The 17,567-nt window shown below is 42.9% G+C and overlaps 1 protein-coding gene across 4 annotated transcripts in view; it reads right to left on the bottom strand.

Moving 5' to 3' along the window:
* TRIM2 (tripartite motif containing 2) overlaps positions 1-17,567 on the bottom strand; it is a 199,767-nt gene that overhangs the window by 26,181 nt on the left and 156,019 nt on the right. For all 4 annotated transcript variants that reach the window (XM_064267585.1, XM_064267586.1, XM_023557111.2 and 1 more), the window contains exons 7-8: positions 515-618; positions 106-273 (exon numbers count right to left, since the gene is read on the bottom strand). In XM_064267585.1, coding sequence (XP_064123655.1) covers positions 106-273; positions 515-618 — 272 coding nt within the window. The remainder of the gene's footprint in view (positions 1-105; positions 274-514; positions 619-17,567) is intronic.

Here is a 17,567-nt window from a genome sequence, read left to right as displayed (position 1 = left end):
GAAGAATTGTTGACTATTTTATTGGCTCTCAAAAAAGATAAATGCATCTTGTATCTCTTATTCTTTTCACCTACTACTTAGTAGCTGATCGGTAGTCAATCTTACCTTAAACTTTCCGTCTGAAGAGAAAATGCTAACCCATTTGTTATCGTAGTCTGCGATGATTATGTCCCCGCTGGGATGTACAGCTACTCCTGTGGGCCGCTGTAGCTGCCCAGGAGAGCGTCCTCGTATGCCAAAACGGCTTTTGAACTGGCCATCATTGGAAAATATCTGGAAAACAAATTACATTCATTAGATGTGGACTAGTACAGAGAATGCTGAAGAAAAATAAGCAAGAACTTTTGTCATAGGCACTACGGGACAGAACATGCAAACCCTATCTGAAGAAAAGCCTATATACCTCCTAGAAGCTTCTCTCCTGTGTTGTGTGTCTTAGGTTGTAAGTAGGAAAACATGCAACCGTGTCTATTTTGTCAACATACTGGTTAAAGGTCTACAGTCAGGGCCATACCTGCACACACTGGTTGTTACTGTCTGCAATTAGTATCTTTCCGGTCGTAGATGCAGCTACCCCCTGCAGATTTGTAAATTCTCCTTTATTTCTTCCTTTGGTACCTAAAAAAAAATTATAAAGCCACAGAAACTAAGTACTAGAGAATTAGGTTTCTCAGGCTCAGCAAGAAGATTACCCCGGCTTCCACCGCAACCAGAGAATACATTATGTTTTTAAATTATACTTAAAAAAAAAAAAAAAGAACTCCTCCCTCATAGCCTAATCCACATGCAACTAATCTTTAGTTCCAGATCAATAAAGTCTTTGCAAAATCACTTTTTTAGGCAAATGCCAATCATCTCTTCTTAGTTTATAGCTGCATATGAACATGAGTAAAATATACTTAGATTCCACAAAGACATAATATTGCAAACTAATACAACAACTGAGGCACTGCAGTGGGAGGGAGGTCTTGTTTTAGTGTGTTGCCAAAATCCCACGCTCTCATTCAGCAGCTCTTAGAAGAACCCTGGGCCCTTGACTCTGAGTGCATTTAATAAACTATGCGGCCACAGGTGTTACAAAAACAGGAAGCTGATTTCCATATACTGGATTTACTTATGCATTATTTTCAAAGACTCAGTGTCCCATAGGCTGAAAATATAAACAATATCCTGACAGGGTGCTTTCTAGACTAAATAACTAAGAAAAGCTATAGAAAATTAATTAATCCAAGGAAATATTCTCACCCTTACTTAAAAAAAAAAAAAAAAAACTCGTTGCTGTCATGTTGATTCCGAATCATAGCAACCCATTAGGACAGAGTAGAACTGCCCCATTTTCCGAGGAGTGTCTAGTGGATTCGAACTGCAGACCTTACGGTTAGCTGCGGAGCTCTTAACCACTGTGGCACCAAGGCTTCTCATCCTCACTAGACTCCTTTTTAAAGGGGGGGATATGAGGGTGTGGTGGGGGGCGGGAGGGAAGGCAAAGGCGTCTACAGGTTAACAGATGCCTGGTTTGTTTAAAAAAAAAAAAGTATTTATAACTTAATATAACTTACTGAGTATGAATCAACTCCATAGAAATGGATTTGGCTTTTGTTTTTTTAATATAAATATTGGGAGTTCCTGGGTGGTGTGAGGGGTCAATGAGCTTGGCTACTGTTATGGATTGACTTGTGTCCCCCAAAAATGTGTGTCAACTTGGCTAGGCCATGATTCCCAGTATTGTGTTATTGTCCACCATTTTATCATGTGATTTTCCTGTGTGTTGGAAATCCTACCTCTATGATGTTAATAAAACAGGATTATCGGCAGTTATTTTAATGAGGCAGGACTCAAACTATAAGATTAGGTTGTATCTTGAGTCAATCTCTTTTGAAATATGAAAGACAGAAGTGAGCAGAGAGACGGGGGACCTCAAACCATCAAGAAAGCAGCACCAGGAGCACAGTGCATCATTTGGACCCGTGGTCCCTATGCTGAGAAGTTCCTAGACCAGGCAAAGGTTGATGACAAGGACCTTCCCCCAGAACTGACAGAGAGAGAAAGGCTTTCCTAGAGCTGGCACCCTGAATGTGGACTTCCAACCTCCTAAACTGGGAGAGAACAAATTTCTCTTTGTTAAAGCCATCCACTTGTGGTATTTCTGTCATAGCAGCACTAGATAGCCAAGAAAGAATTTGGTACCAGGAGTAGGGTACTGCTGTAACAGATATCTACACTGTGGATCCAATTTTGAAACTGTGAATGGGCAGAGGCTGCAAGAGTTTGATGTGCCTAGTAGTGAAGGCCTAGGTTGCCTTGAAGAGACTGTTCGTGGAATTATGGACATTGAAGACAGTTCTGGGGAGGACTCAGAAGGGAGGAGAGCTGTTACCCTGGAGACAGCACAGAAGGCAAGCAGCAGCAGCAGAGCAACGGCAGCAGCAGAACCAGGGAGTTTACCCTTCAGCCAAATATTAGACAGGCCCATAAAACAAAATGCACACCAGCCCAGGGGCAAGGACTAGAAGGCAGGAAGGGACAGGAAAGCTGATAATAGGGACCCCAAGGTTGAGAAGGCAGAGTGTTGACATGTCATGGAGCTGGTAACCAATGTCACAGAACAGTGTGTGTACTAAAAAAAAAAAATGTAGATTGCGATTCAGTATGTTTGAGGTGAAATGCAAATTCTCAGCAGGGATCTTGTTAGAAATGCAGACTCTCAGCATGGGTTCAAACCAGAACAAACTGATTTAACAAAAAACACAAACCAAACCCATTGCCGCCTTGGATTCCAACTCCTAGTGACCCTAAAGGACAGAGTAGAACTGCCCTATATGGTTTCTAAGGAGCGCCTGGTGGATTCGAACTGTGGACCTTTTGGTTAGCAGACATAGCTCTTAACCACTATGCTACCAGGGTTTCCAACTGATTTAAAGCCCTGGGAAATGAGGGCAAGAAATATAATAAAAAAGGAAGAATCATACAACTGAGGTTGGAACATAAACCAGAGAAGTCATTTTGAAAGAAAAACCAGGATGGTCTAGATCCTTGGTTATGCAAAACTGTTAGTGTACTCAGAGTGTACAGGTAGGGGAAAGAATACTGAAAATAAGGAGGGAGGAAATAAAACTCACCTGAACAGAGTCATAAGCACTAATTTGCTGTCCTTCAAGTCTAGGTTAAGGAGCCCTGGTTGTGAACGGTTAATCGCTTGGATGCTAACTGAAAGGTTGATGGTTTGAACCCACCTAGCTGCTCTGCAAGTGAAAGAGTTCCATAAAGATTGTTGTTGCTGTGTGCCCTAGAGTTGATTTCGTCTTGTAACAACGCTATACGACACAGGGAAAACCTGGTGGCATAGACGTTAAGTGCTATGGCTGCTAACCAAGAGGTCGGCAGTTCAAATCCACCAAGTGCTCCTTGGAATCTCTATGGGGCAGTTCTACTCTGTCGTATAGGGTCGCTATGAGTCAGAATCGACTCAATGGCAGTGGGTTTGGTTTTGTATGACAGAGCAGAACTGCCCCACTGAGTTTCCTAGGCTGTAATCTTTATGGGAGCAGACCTCCAGGACTTTTCTTCCTCGGAGCTGACCATTCAGTTAGCAGCCAAGCTGTTAACTAGGGCATCTTTTGTAAAGACTACTGCCTAGAAAACCTTAAGGAGCAGCTCTACTTTGTCACATGGGCTTGCTATGAGTTGAAATAGACTTGATGGCATCTAACACCAACAACAACAATTGGTCTAGGTAGGGACAAAAACTGCCTGCTGCCCCACTTCATTTACCCTGTGTCTATCCCACCAAGGACAGAGCTAAGACTACTGAGAAAAGGTTCTGTTGGCAGTAGCTGTTGATGTTTCAAAGATAGGAGAAAAATGGGGAAAACAGTTCTTTTTTAGAGTTAAGGGGGGTACCTTAGTCAAAAAGATGTCATCTTCCTTCTGAAAATACAGAGATAATACTGGAGGAGGGAAAATAAAAGAGCATAAAGGTTTAACGTTACAAAGATTAACAGCTGATGATCCTGAGGTCCTCTCTTGGCAGAAATAAACACACATTTTGGAGTGCCAGTAGAAACGGGGAAAAAATTGCGTTGTGGGGTATAATTTTAAAATTTGGGAAGGCATTTAGTCAGGCTGCAAATCAATACTATTCAGAACGAGAAGGAAAATTCTATGCCCAGTTGAAATAAATATTTGAGATGCTTACTAGCTGCCAATACTTGGTCATGAGCGCAATGAACCTATGCTGCACAAAATACGCTCCTGGAAAGAGGTTCTACCACCTCTGCCATGCTCCTGGGCGATGTGTTGGCTTGAGTTAGCTGCCTCTGTTGCCGCACATATAGGAAGGGAACATCTGCTTATGTATTTCTTTCAAAGAGCTAGATGGAACAGGCACTGCCATTTTGATTTTACAATACTTGCTTTAAAAATATTTCTTTAAGCCATATGGCTTAGTATCCAAACAGATGGATTTGGTATTATTGGCAACACCCATTGATTCTCCAGAGCATCTTTTGGCTAATCAGGGATTACTAATAATCATTAAAACAACAAAAACAAAACCCTCTATTCGAAAACACAAGCAGATCATTATTCCCAAAAACGAAGGGACATCACAGGCGTATTCTTGAAGGACAAATGATTTTGATGCTGACTACTTCTACTTGTGGTTAAACTAGAAAAATCCTGATGATGAATAATGATGCAGAATGACAGCCATATTGTCATTATGCTGAAATGCTTATAGCGTGTTTATAAAGTGACCTGGAGCCAAAATAAAATATGTTAAAATTTTAGAAGGTAGAAATAATTTGGGATCCTGCCTTACTCTTCAAGATTTTTAGTAAATTCTATTTAGTCCATAGACAAGTCTCTCCCGCCCCTCAGTGGACTCTAAATATATAATGAGAATTTGTTCTTTTATGATAAATATAAAAGTAATACAAAACATATATATATATATATATATATATATATATATATATATATATATATATATATAAACCCAAACCTGTTGCCATTGAGTCAGTTCAGACTCGTATCGACCCTACAGGACAGAGTGGAACTGTCCCATAGGGTTTCCAAGAAGCAGCTGGTAGATTCAAACTGCCGACCTTTTGGTTAGCAGCTGAGCTCTTAACCACTGTGCCACCAGGATACTTATAAAATATTTCCTGTCTACTTGGATGTAAAAGATCTCATTTGATGGTTATATTTTGGCTAGCAGAATGAGTAACATGTGTTTTAAAAGTAATAGTAAATAATCTGGCAACAATCCCATAAAATAATTAAACTTGTTTCCCCCAGATGTTAAACTAGCCTATGAAGCACAAAGTGAATTTTTAAGCCAATAACTTCTCATCCGCACTCCTCCTGGTCATTTCCATCCATGACATTCCATCCCATGCCTCCAGGAGGGTTACAGAAGTAAGGTGAGCCCCTAGCATGAAATAGGGGAATAGTACACATTGCCTCCCATCCTCACTCCAATTAATATGGAAATAGCATTGATTTGAAAATAAACGCTAAACAAACCTAGATATTTTGAATGGGATAATGCAACAAGATGAAATTGGGCCAAGCACAGGGTCTGTTATGGATTGAATTGTGTCCCCCCAAAATGTACACCAACTTGGCTAGGCCATGATTTCCAGTACTGTCATCTGACATGATTTTCCTATGTGTTGTAAATTCTGCCTCTATGATGTTAAGGAGGTAGGATTAGCGGCAGTTATGTTAATAAGGCAGGACTCAACCTACAAGATTAGATTGCGTTTTCAGTCAGTCTCTTTTGAGATATAAAAGGGAGAAGTGAGCAGAGAGACAGGGGAGCCTCATACCACCAAGAAAGCAGCACCAGGAGCACAGCGCATCCTTTGGACCCAGGGTCCCTGTACTGAGAAGCTCCTAGACCAGGGGAAGATTGATGACAAGGACCTTCCTTCAGAGCCAACAAAGAAAGTCTTCCCCTAGAGCTGGCACCTGAATTGAGACTTCTAGCCTCCTAGACTGTGAGAGAATAAGTTACTCTTTGTTAAAGCCATCCACTTGTGGTATTTTTTTTACGGCAGCACTAGATAATTAAGACAAGCTCTAAACAGGACTTTTAATCAAGTACGTGTATAACAAATGTTTGCTGAAGGAGTGAGTAAATGAGTGGGTTAGTAATGACTGAGTAAATTAAAACCCGTATTACATCCTGGGAAAATGAAGTGTTCCTATAGTCACAGCACTTTCATACACACTTACTCACGCACTCCGTGTAAACACCACAGGTATCAGCAGGGCAAATACTATCATTCCCATTTTCTAGGTGAGAAAATTGAGTCTAGGGAGATCACAAAGGTAGCAAAAGACAGCACAAAGAATAAAACCTGGTTCTCCAGACCTTTTACATATTTTTTTTTTTTCTAACACGCACATTGCTTCTTTCCAATTGGACTTTTAAATATACCATGTTTCTGAGGTGAGGACAATTATTCTTTGGGCTTCCAAGTATCATATTTTCTCCACAAAATCCTTTAGAAAACCCTTATCCCACACTATTCTAACTGTTTAACTGTATCCCTCACTAGATTATAAACTCCCTGAGGGCAGGGGCGGAGCCCTGATGACAGTGGTTAAGAGTTCAGCTGCCAATCAAAAAGGCCCACAGTTTGAATCCACCAGATGCTCCTTGGAAACCCTCTGGGGCAGTTCCACCCTGCTGGAATCGACTCCATGGCAATGGGTTTACGTTTTTTGGTTTTGAGGGCAGGGGCAACATCGTCCTGCTGCAACCCACAACGCAACACAGTGTCTGTTGTTGTTAGGTGCCATCAAGTCAGTTCTGACTCACAGCAACCCCATGTACCACAGCACAAAACATTGCCTAGCCTTGTGCCATCCTCACAATTGTTGCTGTTTGAGCCCATTGTTGCAGCCACTGTGTGAATCCTGGATCAACACACAGTGCCCACTGCTCCGTAAATATTAGTTGCATCTCTTCCACTTGAAATGCAAGAAGAGTTCCCGGAGATGGGATTCGTGAGGGTTGGGAGTGGGGTTCCTGATACGAAATTAGCATGACCTTTTTTCCTCCGAGGTTTCTGGGAAGGAAGGTGGTGGTTTACAGATATGAGGCAGGGGAGAAAAACCAGTTGTTGTCAAGTCAGTTCTGACTCACAGCGACCCCCTGTGTGTCAGAGTAGAAGTACGCTCCGTGGGGTTTTCAGTGGCTGATTTTTTTGAAGCAGAACACCAGGACTATCTTCCGAGGCACCTCTGGGTGGACTCGAATCTCTAACCTTTCAGTTAGCAGCCATGGGGATTAATCAGTTATACCACCCAGGGACTCTGTGAGGTAGGGGAAGGGGCATAAAATAATAACCTCTCTTCCTGTAATGCCTCTGAACCCATGCTACGTGATTTTACACATCCATTTTATATTACAAAAAAGTGCACTCTTCCAGAGTACAAATCAATGTTTCATTCAACACTTCCCATGGACTCATTAAGGCACGGTGTATTAATTACATAATTTGAAACAATTCAACTGTAATTCTTTCATTTCCACCCACATCTTCTGGCTTCCCCTTTGTTCAATTACTTTCTTTAGTAGCTGACAAAATCAGCTCTTGGCTTCCAGTCAGCAAACTCTCACAGTGAAGGGGAAAATAATCCCTGTGTTTCAAAGACTCATCATCAACTGATGCTCTAAGCGACTTCCCTAAACGCGTTCAGGACTGTTTTCCAGTAGAACATTAGAGTAGCACAGTAATTTGCTTGCAGAGGCAGGGGAGTTTTCTGGCCCAGGAGGTATCAAACATCTCAACTTAGGGAAACCACGGTGGTCCGAGGACATTTTAGACAAAGAGGAGCCACTGCGCAATGAAAACGGCATGGGTTCCTACCCTAGCTTTCACCGCTCTGAGCCTGCATTTCTTCACCGTAAGCAAGGTTATATGTGGAGCAAGTAAGTCGACTCTTGAAGAGCAGGAGGTGGGCGGGGGGTGCTGATTTGTAGCACTTGCTGATTTCTGTAGAGTATGTAGCTCCCACTGTTCCCATTGTGGCCAATGGCAAGCTACTGGTATGAAGTCGCTGAACAGAGTTGGGAAGGCATAAGCCCAATTGGCTTTTGTGACCCAGTATGATTCAGCTTCGGCACACTACGTGGTTGTCATTGTTAGGTGCTGTCAAGTTGTTTTCGACTCATGGGGACACCGTGTGTTACAGAGCAGAACTGCTCCATAGGATTTCCTTGGCTGTAATCTTTATGAAAGCAGATCGCCAGGTGTTTCTTCCGTGTAGCTACCGGGTGGGTTCAAACCGCCAATCTCTCACCAAGCGCCTGCTTATGCCACCAGGGCTCCTCACACTACACGATATAGTTTAGCAAATAATAGGAGCCTGGGTGGCACAAACAGTTTGCAACCGTCTGCTAACCTAAAAGTTGGCGTTTTGAACCCACCCAGTAGCTCCATGGAAGGAAGGGCTGGCCAACTGTTTCTGAAAAGATTATAGCCAAGAAAACCTTATGGGGGCAGTTCTACTCTAACTCATGGTGCTCCATAGGGCTTTCATAGCTGTGATCTTTACAGAAGCAGATCGCCAGGCCTTTCTTCTGTGGTGGCACTGGGTGGGTTCGAACCACCAACCTTTAGCTTAGTAGTCTAGCACAAACTGCTTGTGCTACCCAGGGACCTAATAACAGCATTAGTCAACACTCATTGATTACTATATGTCTACACCGTTATAAGATTTTATATTAATTTCTTTAATACATATTAAACATATACATTGAACACTAATGACCAAAGACCAGATGAGTTGTGGAAGGACATCATACAAGAAGAAAGCAAGAGGTCATCAAAAAGACAAGAAAGAAATAAAAGACCAAAATGGATGTCAGAAGAGACTCTGAAACTTGCTCTTGAATGGTGAGTAGCTAAAACAAATGGAAGAAATGATGAAGTAAAAGAGCTGAACAGAACATTTCAAAGGACAGCTCAAGAAGACAAAGTAAAGTATTATAATGACATGTGTAAAGACCTGGAGTTAGAAAACCAAAAGGGAAGAACATGCTTGGCATTTCTCAAGCTGAAAGAACTGAAGAGAAAATTCAAGCCTTGAGGTGCAATACTGAAGGATTCTATGAGGAAAATATTAAACAACACAGGAAGCACCAAAAGAAGACGGAAGGAATACACAGAGTCACTGTACCAAAAAGAACTGGTCGATGTTTGACCATTTCAGGAGGTAGCATATGATCAGGAACCAATGGTAATGAAGGAAGAAGTCCAAACAGCACTGAAGGCAATGGCAAAAAACAAGGCTCCAGGAATCGATGGAATAACAACTGAGATGTTTCAACAAATAGATGCAGCACTCGAAGTACTCACTTATCTAGGCTGAAAAATTTGAAAGACAGCTACCTGGCCAACCATCTGGAAGAGATCCATATTTATGCTCATTCCAAAGAAAGGTGATCCAACCGAATGCGGAAACTATCAAACAATATCATTAATATCACATGTAAGTAAAATTTTCCTGAAGGTAATTCAAAAGCGGCTGCAGCCGTATATTGACAGAGAACTGCCAGAAATTCAAGCTGGATTCAGAAGAGGATGTGGAACGAGGGATATAATTGCTGATGTCAGATGATCTTGGCTGAAAGCAGAGAATACCAGAAAGATGTTTACCTGTGTTCTATTGACTACGCGAAGGTATTTAACTGTGGATCATAACAAATTATGGATAACACTGCAAAGAATGGGAATTCCAGAACATTTAATTGTGCTCATGAGGAACCTGTACATAGATCAAGAGGCAGTCGTTCGAACAGAACAAGGGGATACTGTGTGGTTTAAAGTCAAGAAAAGTGTGTATCGGGGTTGTATCCTTTCACCATACCTATCCAATCTGTATGCTGAGCAAATAATCCAAGAACTGGAGTATATGAAGAAGAATGAGGCATCAGGATTGGATGAAGGCTCATTACCAACCCACAATATGCAGATGACACAACCTTGCTTGCTGAAAGTGAAGAAGACTTGAAGCACTTACTGATGAAGATCAAAGACTATAGCCTTCAGTATGGATTACATCTCAACATAAAGAAAACAAAAATCCTCACAACTGGACCAATAAGCAACATCATGATAAATGGAGAAAGGACTGAAGTTGTCAAGGATTTCCTTTTACTTGAATCCACGATCAACATCCATGGAAACAGCAGGTAAGAAATCAAACGGCATATTGCATTGGAAAAATTTACTACAAAAGACCTCTTTAAAGTGTTGAAATGCGAAAGTGTTACTTTCAGGACTAAAGTGCCCCTGACCCAAGCCATGGTGTTTTCAATCTCCTGATACGCACGGGAAAGCTGGACGATGAATAAGGAAGACTGAAGAAGAATTGTTGCCTTTGAAATACGGTGTTGGTGAAGAATATTGAAGACACGATGGCCAGCCAAAAGAATGAACAAATCTGTGTTGGAAGAAGTACAGACAGAATGCTCCTTAGAAAGGAGGATGGTGAGACTTTGTCTCGCTTACTTTGGACATGTTATCAGGAAGGACTAGTCCCTGGAGAAGGACATCATGCTTGATAGAGTAGAGGGTCAGCGAAAAAGAGGAAGACCCTTGATGAGATGGATTGACACAGTGGCTGCAACAATGGGCTCAAGCATAACAAGGATAGTGGGGATGGCGCAGGACCAGGCGGTGCTTTGTTCCTTTGTGCATAGGGTCGCTATGAGTCGGAGCTGAATCGACAGCACCTAACAACAACAACAACACAACAATATCTTTAATCCTCACTGCAAGCCCATGAGAGGTATGCATTAATATTATCCTTACTTACAGGTGAAGAAACTGAGGCACAAAGAGGTTAAATAACTTTCCCAAAATCACACAGCTAATAAAAGCAGGCTGGGATTCAAATTCAGACAGTCAGGCTTTTAAGCTATTGATCTACTATGTTCTTAATTAATTGCATGAGCTGTTATTTCTATGCTATGACTATGAATGTGTTAACCAGCATTACCTAAACTATGAATGTGTTAACCAGCATTACCTACTCTGCCCCTCTAAAATTTACTGAATGTTATTCAATGCCAACCCTGAGACACAGGTTCTTTTATCCCATTTTATAGAGGAACCTGAGGCACTGAAAGGGTAAGTAGCTTACCAAGACTGCACTGATGGGAAGTGACAGTGCTGGGGCTGGAATGCAAAGCAGTATAGCTTCAGGGTCCACAGCCTTACCTGTACACTCTACTGCCCCACGTCCCTATAGCACCTCAACTCACCCAGCTGGAAGCTCTAACTGGTCACTGCCAAGTCCTGCCCTCTACCTTCTGAGCATCTTATAAACCTGCCCTTTCCTCTCTATTCCATTGTATCACTTAAATCTGGCACATACAGCTCCTGGGGACGACTGCAATAGCTTCTTAATAGACTGCCTGCCTCCTGTGAGACATTTCCAAAGATCCCCTATCATGTCCCCGCGCTCTCTGGAAAGTCGCTACACTACATTAACGCCCTTTAATGACCCCTAGCCCCCATCATGGAGAGCTCAAACCTCAGTGTGCGTAAGTATCACTGGAGCTTATAGAATGTGGGTTCCTGGCCCCTCCCCAGAGATTCTGATTCAGTAAATGCAGTTTGGAGTCTAAGCATTTTTATCCTATACTGGGTACCCAAAGGAATTCTGATGCAAGTGGTTTATAGACCATACTTCGAAAAACACAGGTTTACAGAACAAAGTCCCAGCTCCTTATGGAGGAAGCATAGCCTGGTCTCTGCTTGTAGCCTCCTTGGTTTTATGCTGCAGGATAAGGGAATCATTGGCAGTTCCTTCAACTACCCAGTTTCTCACCTTCATGCACCTGCTTTCCTTTCATCTAAAAGACCCTTTTCCTCCTTCCATCCGAAAGACTTTTCATCCTTCAAAGCCAGCTGAGGCTTAGATGTCATCTCCTCTGGGAACTTCCTTGGCTCTCCTCCAACTGCCAGCCTCCAGCCCCACCCTGACTTCTGTGCCTTGATTCATATGAAGGTACCCCTGACCTAAGCCATGGTGTTTAGACATCTGTGCCCTTCTACATGTGACCTTCTCTAGGCCAGACTTAGAATCTCATCCCTCGCTTAACATCATCACCTAACGATGATGAGAGCAGTCCTGGTGGCATAAATGGTTTAGCACTTGGGTGCTAACCAAAAGGCTGGTGGTCTGAACCCACCCTGTGGCACCACAGAAGAAAGGCCTGGCAATCTGCTTCCATAAAGATGACAGGCAAGAAAACCCTATGGAGCAGCAATACTCTCACATGCGGTCTCTATGAGTCAAAATCAACTCAACCTAACAACAAAAATAACAACCATGATGAACAGGTTTCAGCAGAGCTTCCATGCTAAGACAAACTAGAAGGAAAGGCCTGGCTATCTACTTCAGAAAAGCAGCCAGTGCAAACCCTATGGATCAAAATGATCTGATCCGCAACTTATTGTGGTGATGGCGTGTGACCGGGCAGCATTTCATTCCATTATGCATGGGTCACCATGAGTCGGGGGTCGACCTAGGTGCCCATCAGTGGACAAATGGGTAAACAAATTATGGTATATTTACATGATGAAATACTATGAAATAATAAAGAACAACAATGAATCTGTGAAACATCTCATAACATGGATGAATCTGGAAGGCATTATGCTGGGTGAAATTAGTTGCAAAAGGACAAATATTGTGTGAGATCACTTTTATAAGAACTCAAAAAATGGTTTAAACACAGAAGAAAACATTCTTTGATGGTTACGAGGGTGGGGAGGGAGGGGAAGAGGTATTCACTAACTACTTGGTAGATAAGAATTATCTTAGGTGAAGGGAAGGACAACACATAATACAGGGGAAGTCACCACAACTGGACTAAACAAAAAGCTAAGAAGTTTACTGAATACAACCAAACACTTAGAGGTACAGAGTAGCAGGGGCGGGGGCCTGGGGACCATGGTTTCAAGGAACATCTAGGTCAATTGGCATAACAAAGTTTATTAAGAAAAATGCATCCCACTTTGGTGAGTGGCATCTGGGGTCTTAAAAGCTAGCAAGTGGCCATCTAAGATACATCAGTTGGTCCCAACCCACCTGGAGCCAAGGAGAATGAAGAATGCCAGACACAAGGAAAACTTGAGCCCAAGAGACAGAAAGGGCCACATAAACCAGAGACTCCATCAGCCTGAGACCAGAAGAACTAGATGGTGCCTAGCTACCATCAGTGACCACCCTGACAGGGAACACAACAAAGAGTCCCTGAAAAGTGGGGTACAGAACTCAAATTCTAGTAAAAAGAACAGACTTAATAGTCTGACTGAGACTGGAGGGACCCCAGAAGACACGGCCCGCAGACTCTCTGTTAGCCCAGAACTGAAACCATTCACAAAACCAACTCTTCGGACAACGATTACTCTGGACTATAAGACATAAAAATGATACTTGTGAAGAGACTGCTTCTTAGCTCAAGTAGACACGTAAGACTAAATGGGCAGCTTTTGTACAGAGGCAAGATGAGAAGGCAGAGGGGGACAGGAACTGGTTGAATGGACATGGGAAATCCAAGGTAGAAAGGACTATGCTGTCACATTACAGGGAGAGCAACTAGGGTCACACAACAATGTGTGTAAAAATTTTTGTCTGAGAAACTGACTTGAGCTGTAAACTTTCACTTAAATCACAATATAAAAAAAAATGTATTTGCCTAAGACAAAACATTAAACAACATAAGATAAAAAAAAGAAATAATAGGGAAGGTGGTTCTACCATTAAATGCAGTGAAAACAAAATATGAAGAAGGTGATGATCATGAGGACAATGATAATGATGAATATGATAAATCTGTAGTCCAGCCTTGATGGATGTAACTTGTATACTTGCTCTTGAATCCACTGTACTGAAATTAAACATGCACTTTGGAGGTTTACAAGTTACTATACTTTCCGACAGAAAAAAAAAAAAAAAAAACCACACGCATTCGAGAGAGAAAGTGGTTCTTGAGGAGTGTCATGGATTGAATTGTGTCCTCCCAAAATATGTGTCAACTTGGCTAGGCCGTGATTCCCAGTATGGTGTGATTATCCTCCATTTTGTCATCTGATGTGATTTTCCAGTGTGTTGTAAATCCTATCTCTATGACATTAATGAGGTGGGATTAGTAGCAGTTATGTTAATGAAGCAGGACTCAATCTACTAGATTGTGTTTTAAGCCAATCTCTCTTAAAATATAAAAGAGAGAAGTAAGCAGAGAGACCTGGGGACCTCATACCACCAAGAATGTATAGCCAGAAGCATGCATCCTTTGGACCTGGGGTCCCTGTGCCTGAGAAGCTCCTAGACCAGGGGAAGATTGATGACAAGGACTTTTCTTCAGACCTGACAGAGAGAGAAAGCCTTCCCCTGGAGCTGACACCCTGAATTTGGACTTCGAGCCTCCCAGGCTGTGAGAGAATAAATTTCTCTTTGTTAAAGCCATCCACTTGTAGTATTTCTGTTACAGCAGCATTAAATAGCTAAGACAAGAAAGGATAACCCTGGGGCAAGACTTCATGAACGAAGGCGCCCGGGTGTGAAAGCACAGAGGGCTTCCAAGGAGCAGAGGGCTCCAGCACTAATTCATCAACCACACGTCCGCCAGTGCCCTCCTCACTTTTTGTCCTCTGCACCCCTGCTCACCCTGCATCTTCTCACGTGATACGTCCCCCAAAACATCAATTGTGTTCACTCCTCTTCACCTTTCCTCTCACCAGTCCCTCAGCCTGTGATGCCATTTCCTCCTGCCAACTTGGATATATCCTACCCATCGTTCAAGTTCTATTTTAAATTCCTCCTCCTTCCTATAGCTAATCCACGGTGTTATAGTTAGTTGTTCATGCATCTGTCACCCCAAAATGTGTAAGCTCAAGGGTGGAGATCGTATCTCTTTCATTCCTACCCCCACCACCTAGCGCAGTGCCTGGCAGGCACTTACGCGCTCTATAAATGTTTTCTGAGTTATATTATCAGACAGGGAGCGGTACCTTTTGGGTGAACTCTAGATTAAAACACGAGGTCAAAGAGGAGTAGGCCAATGAGCTTCGCCTTTCCTTCCACCCCTACACACCTGGGGTATGTAACATCTCTACTTCATTAATAAACATACGTGTGGTGCTTTGGAGCCCTGGTGGTACTGTGGTTTAGAGCTACAGCTGCTAACCAAAAGGTTGGCGGTTTGAATCCACCACCAGCTCCTTGAAAATCCTACAGGGCAGTTCTCTGTCTTATAGGGTCTCTATGAGTCAGAATCAACTAGACAGCATGGGTTTGTTTGTCTGAGGGGAGAGGAGTATATCCCCTTCCACCTGGGATGGGAGCTGGGGATTTAAAGTCAATATAACCCAAAAAACCAAACCCGTTGCCATTAAGTCCATTCCCACTCATAGCAACCTTACAGGACAGAGAAGAACTGTCCCATAGAGTTTCCAAGGAGCACCTGGTGGACTTGAATTGCCAACCTTTTGGTTAGCACCCTTAGCTCTTAACCACTACGCCACTAGGGTTTCCGAAGTCAGTATAGCAGGGGGAAAAAAGAAAACACCCCCAAAAGATATGCCTCATCCCTGTGGTGTAAACGGTAGGTGGAGACGATGCTGAATAACAATAATAACAATAGTAAGATAATAGCTACCATTAGTCTAGTCCTTACTGTACATAGTCAAGTGGCAGACACATAAAAAGCAGTATCTCTCATTTCACCCCCATAGCAATGTTAAGAGCTAGGTAATAGTTTACTCCCTTTATATCACAGAGGAGGAAATCTGGTTCAGAAAGGGTAAGCCATTTGCCAAGCTGCAAGGAGAATCAGAATTCAGTCCAGAGCTGCCCGATTCCAGATCTGAGCTTTCTCCACTCATCCCAGTGCCTGCGGAATAGACTGGGGTCACTTGGCTGGGGTCTGAAGGAGTCTGCGCTGGGTCTCAACGCAGGAGACCGATGGGGAGCAACAGCTTAAATTTTTTTAAGAAGAAAAGGTAGTTGGGATAGTCAAACAGCCTAAATAATATGCGCAATAACAACAGCTCTCATTGTTTAACCCCATCTACATACCAGGCGTTATGCGTGGTACTTAGGAGAATTCTGAGAAACGGATGTTTTTATGTTTTATTTTATGGGCATTGAAACTGAAACCAGGGAGGCTGAGAGACCTGCGCAAGGATCAAGTAAGCGGCAAAACTGGAGCAGCCAAGCTGGGAGGCTCCCGATTCTGTGGGGGGCCCCAGTCCCCCCGGAATATTCCGCTTTAGGGGTGGTGGGGACTGTATCAACCTCTATGCCCACGTGCAGACGCGGCCAGTGGCATATGTCGACCTCCATGCTCTGATGGTCAGTCATGTTACCATCTTTACCAAGATCCAGCCTAGGAAGTATTAGCACAGAGCAGCTTTTGCCCTAGTATGTTCCAAGAATTCTTAGTTTCCTAAAACATTCTGCAGAAAGAGTTCTCTGGGCAGAAAAGTTTGGAAGTGCTGCCTGTTATCTCTCCCCCTGCTTGACAGATTTGCTGTGCACATCAGCAGGTTCTAGAGGCTCTGAGAAGGTCAGCAGTAAAGAAATCCGTCTAACCTAACCCAATCTATTTGAACCAATGAACTGTTTTTCTACACGCATCCGTTGACAGACTGCACAGCACCCTTTAAGCAATACTGCAGTGAGGGCTGAACAAGGAGAAAAAGAAGCAGGCCGGAGCTAACTAAAAGTAACTAAGCACGAATTCAGACATATCTTTCTTAAGAATTGTCCTTTGTATATGCATACCCACGTTCATTACAGCCTCGTTCACAATAGCGAAAAGATGGAAACGATCTAGATGCCCACCAGCAGATGAATGGATAAACAAACTCTGGTATATACACACAATGGAGTATCACGCAACGGTAAAGCACGAAGCTGAATCTGTGAAGCATCTCGTAACATGGATGAATGTGCAGGGCATTATACTGAGTGAAATAAGTCAGTCACAAAAGGGCAAATATTGTATGAGACCACTACTGTACTGAAAAGGTTTACACACAAAAAGAAACAATCTTTGATGGTTACAAGGGAGGGGAAGGGTAGGCATGGAAAAACACTTAATAGACAATAGATGATAAGTGGAAACTTTGGGGAAGGGTAAGACGGTACATAATATTGGGGAAGCCAGCACAACCTGTACAAGGCAAGGTCATGGAAGCTCCACAGACACATCCAAACTCCCTGAGGGACCGAATTGCTGGGCTGAGGGCTGTGGGGACCATGATCTCGGGAACATCTAGCTTAATTAGCATAACATAGTTTATAAAGAATATACTCTACATTTTACTTTGGTGAGTAGCATCTGGGGTCTTAAAAGCCTGTGAGCAGTCATCTAGGATACTCCACTGGTCTCACCCCTTTGGGAGCCAGGAAGAGTGAAGAAAACTAAAGATATAAGGGAAAGATCAGTCCAAAGGACAAATGGACCACATCTACCACGGCATCCAGCAGACTGAGTTCAGAACAACTCGATAGTGCCCGGCTACCGCCAC

Source organism: Loxodonta africana, chromosome 13, assembly GCF_030014295.1.
Source record: "Loxodonta africana isolate mLoxAfr1 chromosome 13, mLoxAfr1.hap2, whole genome shotgun sequence".
Taxonomy (NCBI): domain Eukaryota; kingdom Metazoa; phylum Chordata; class Mammalia; order Proboscidea; family Elephantidae; genus Loxodonta; species Loxodonta africana.
This window is presented reverse-complemented; position numbering and strand designations above follow the sequence as displayed.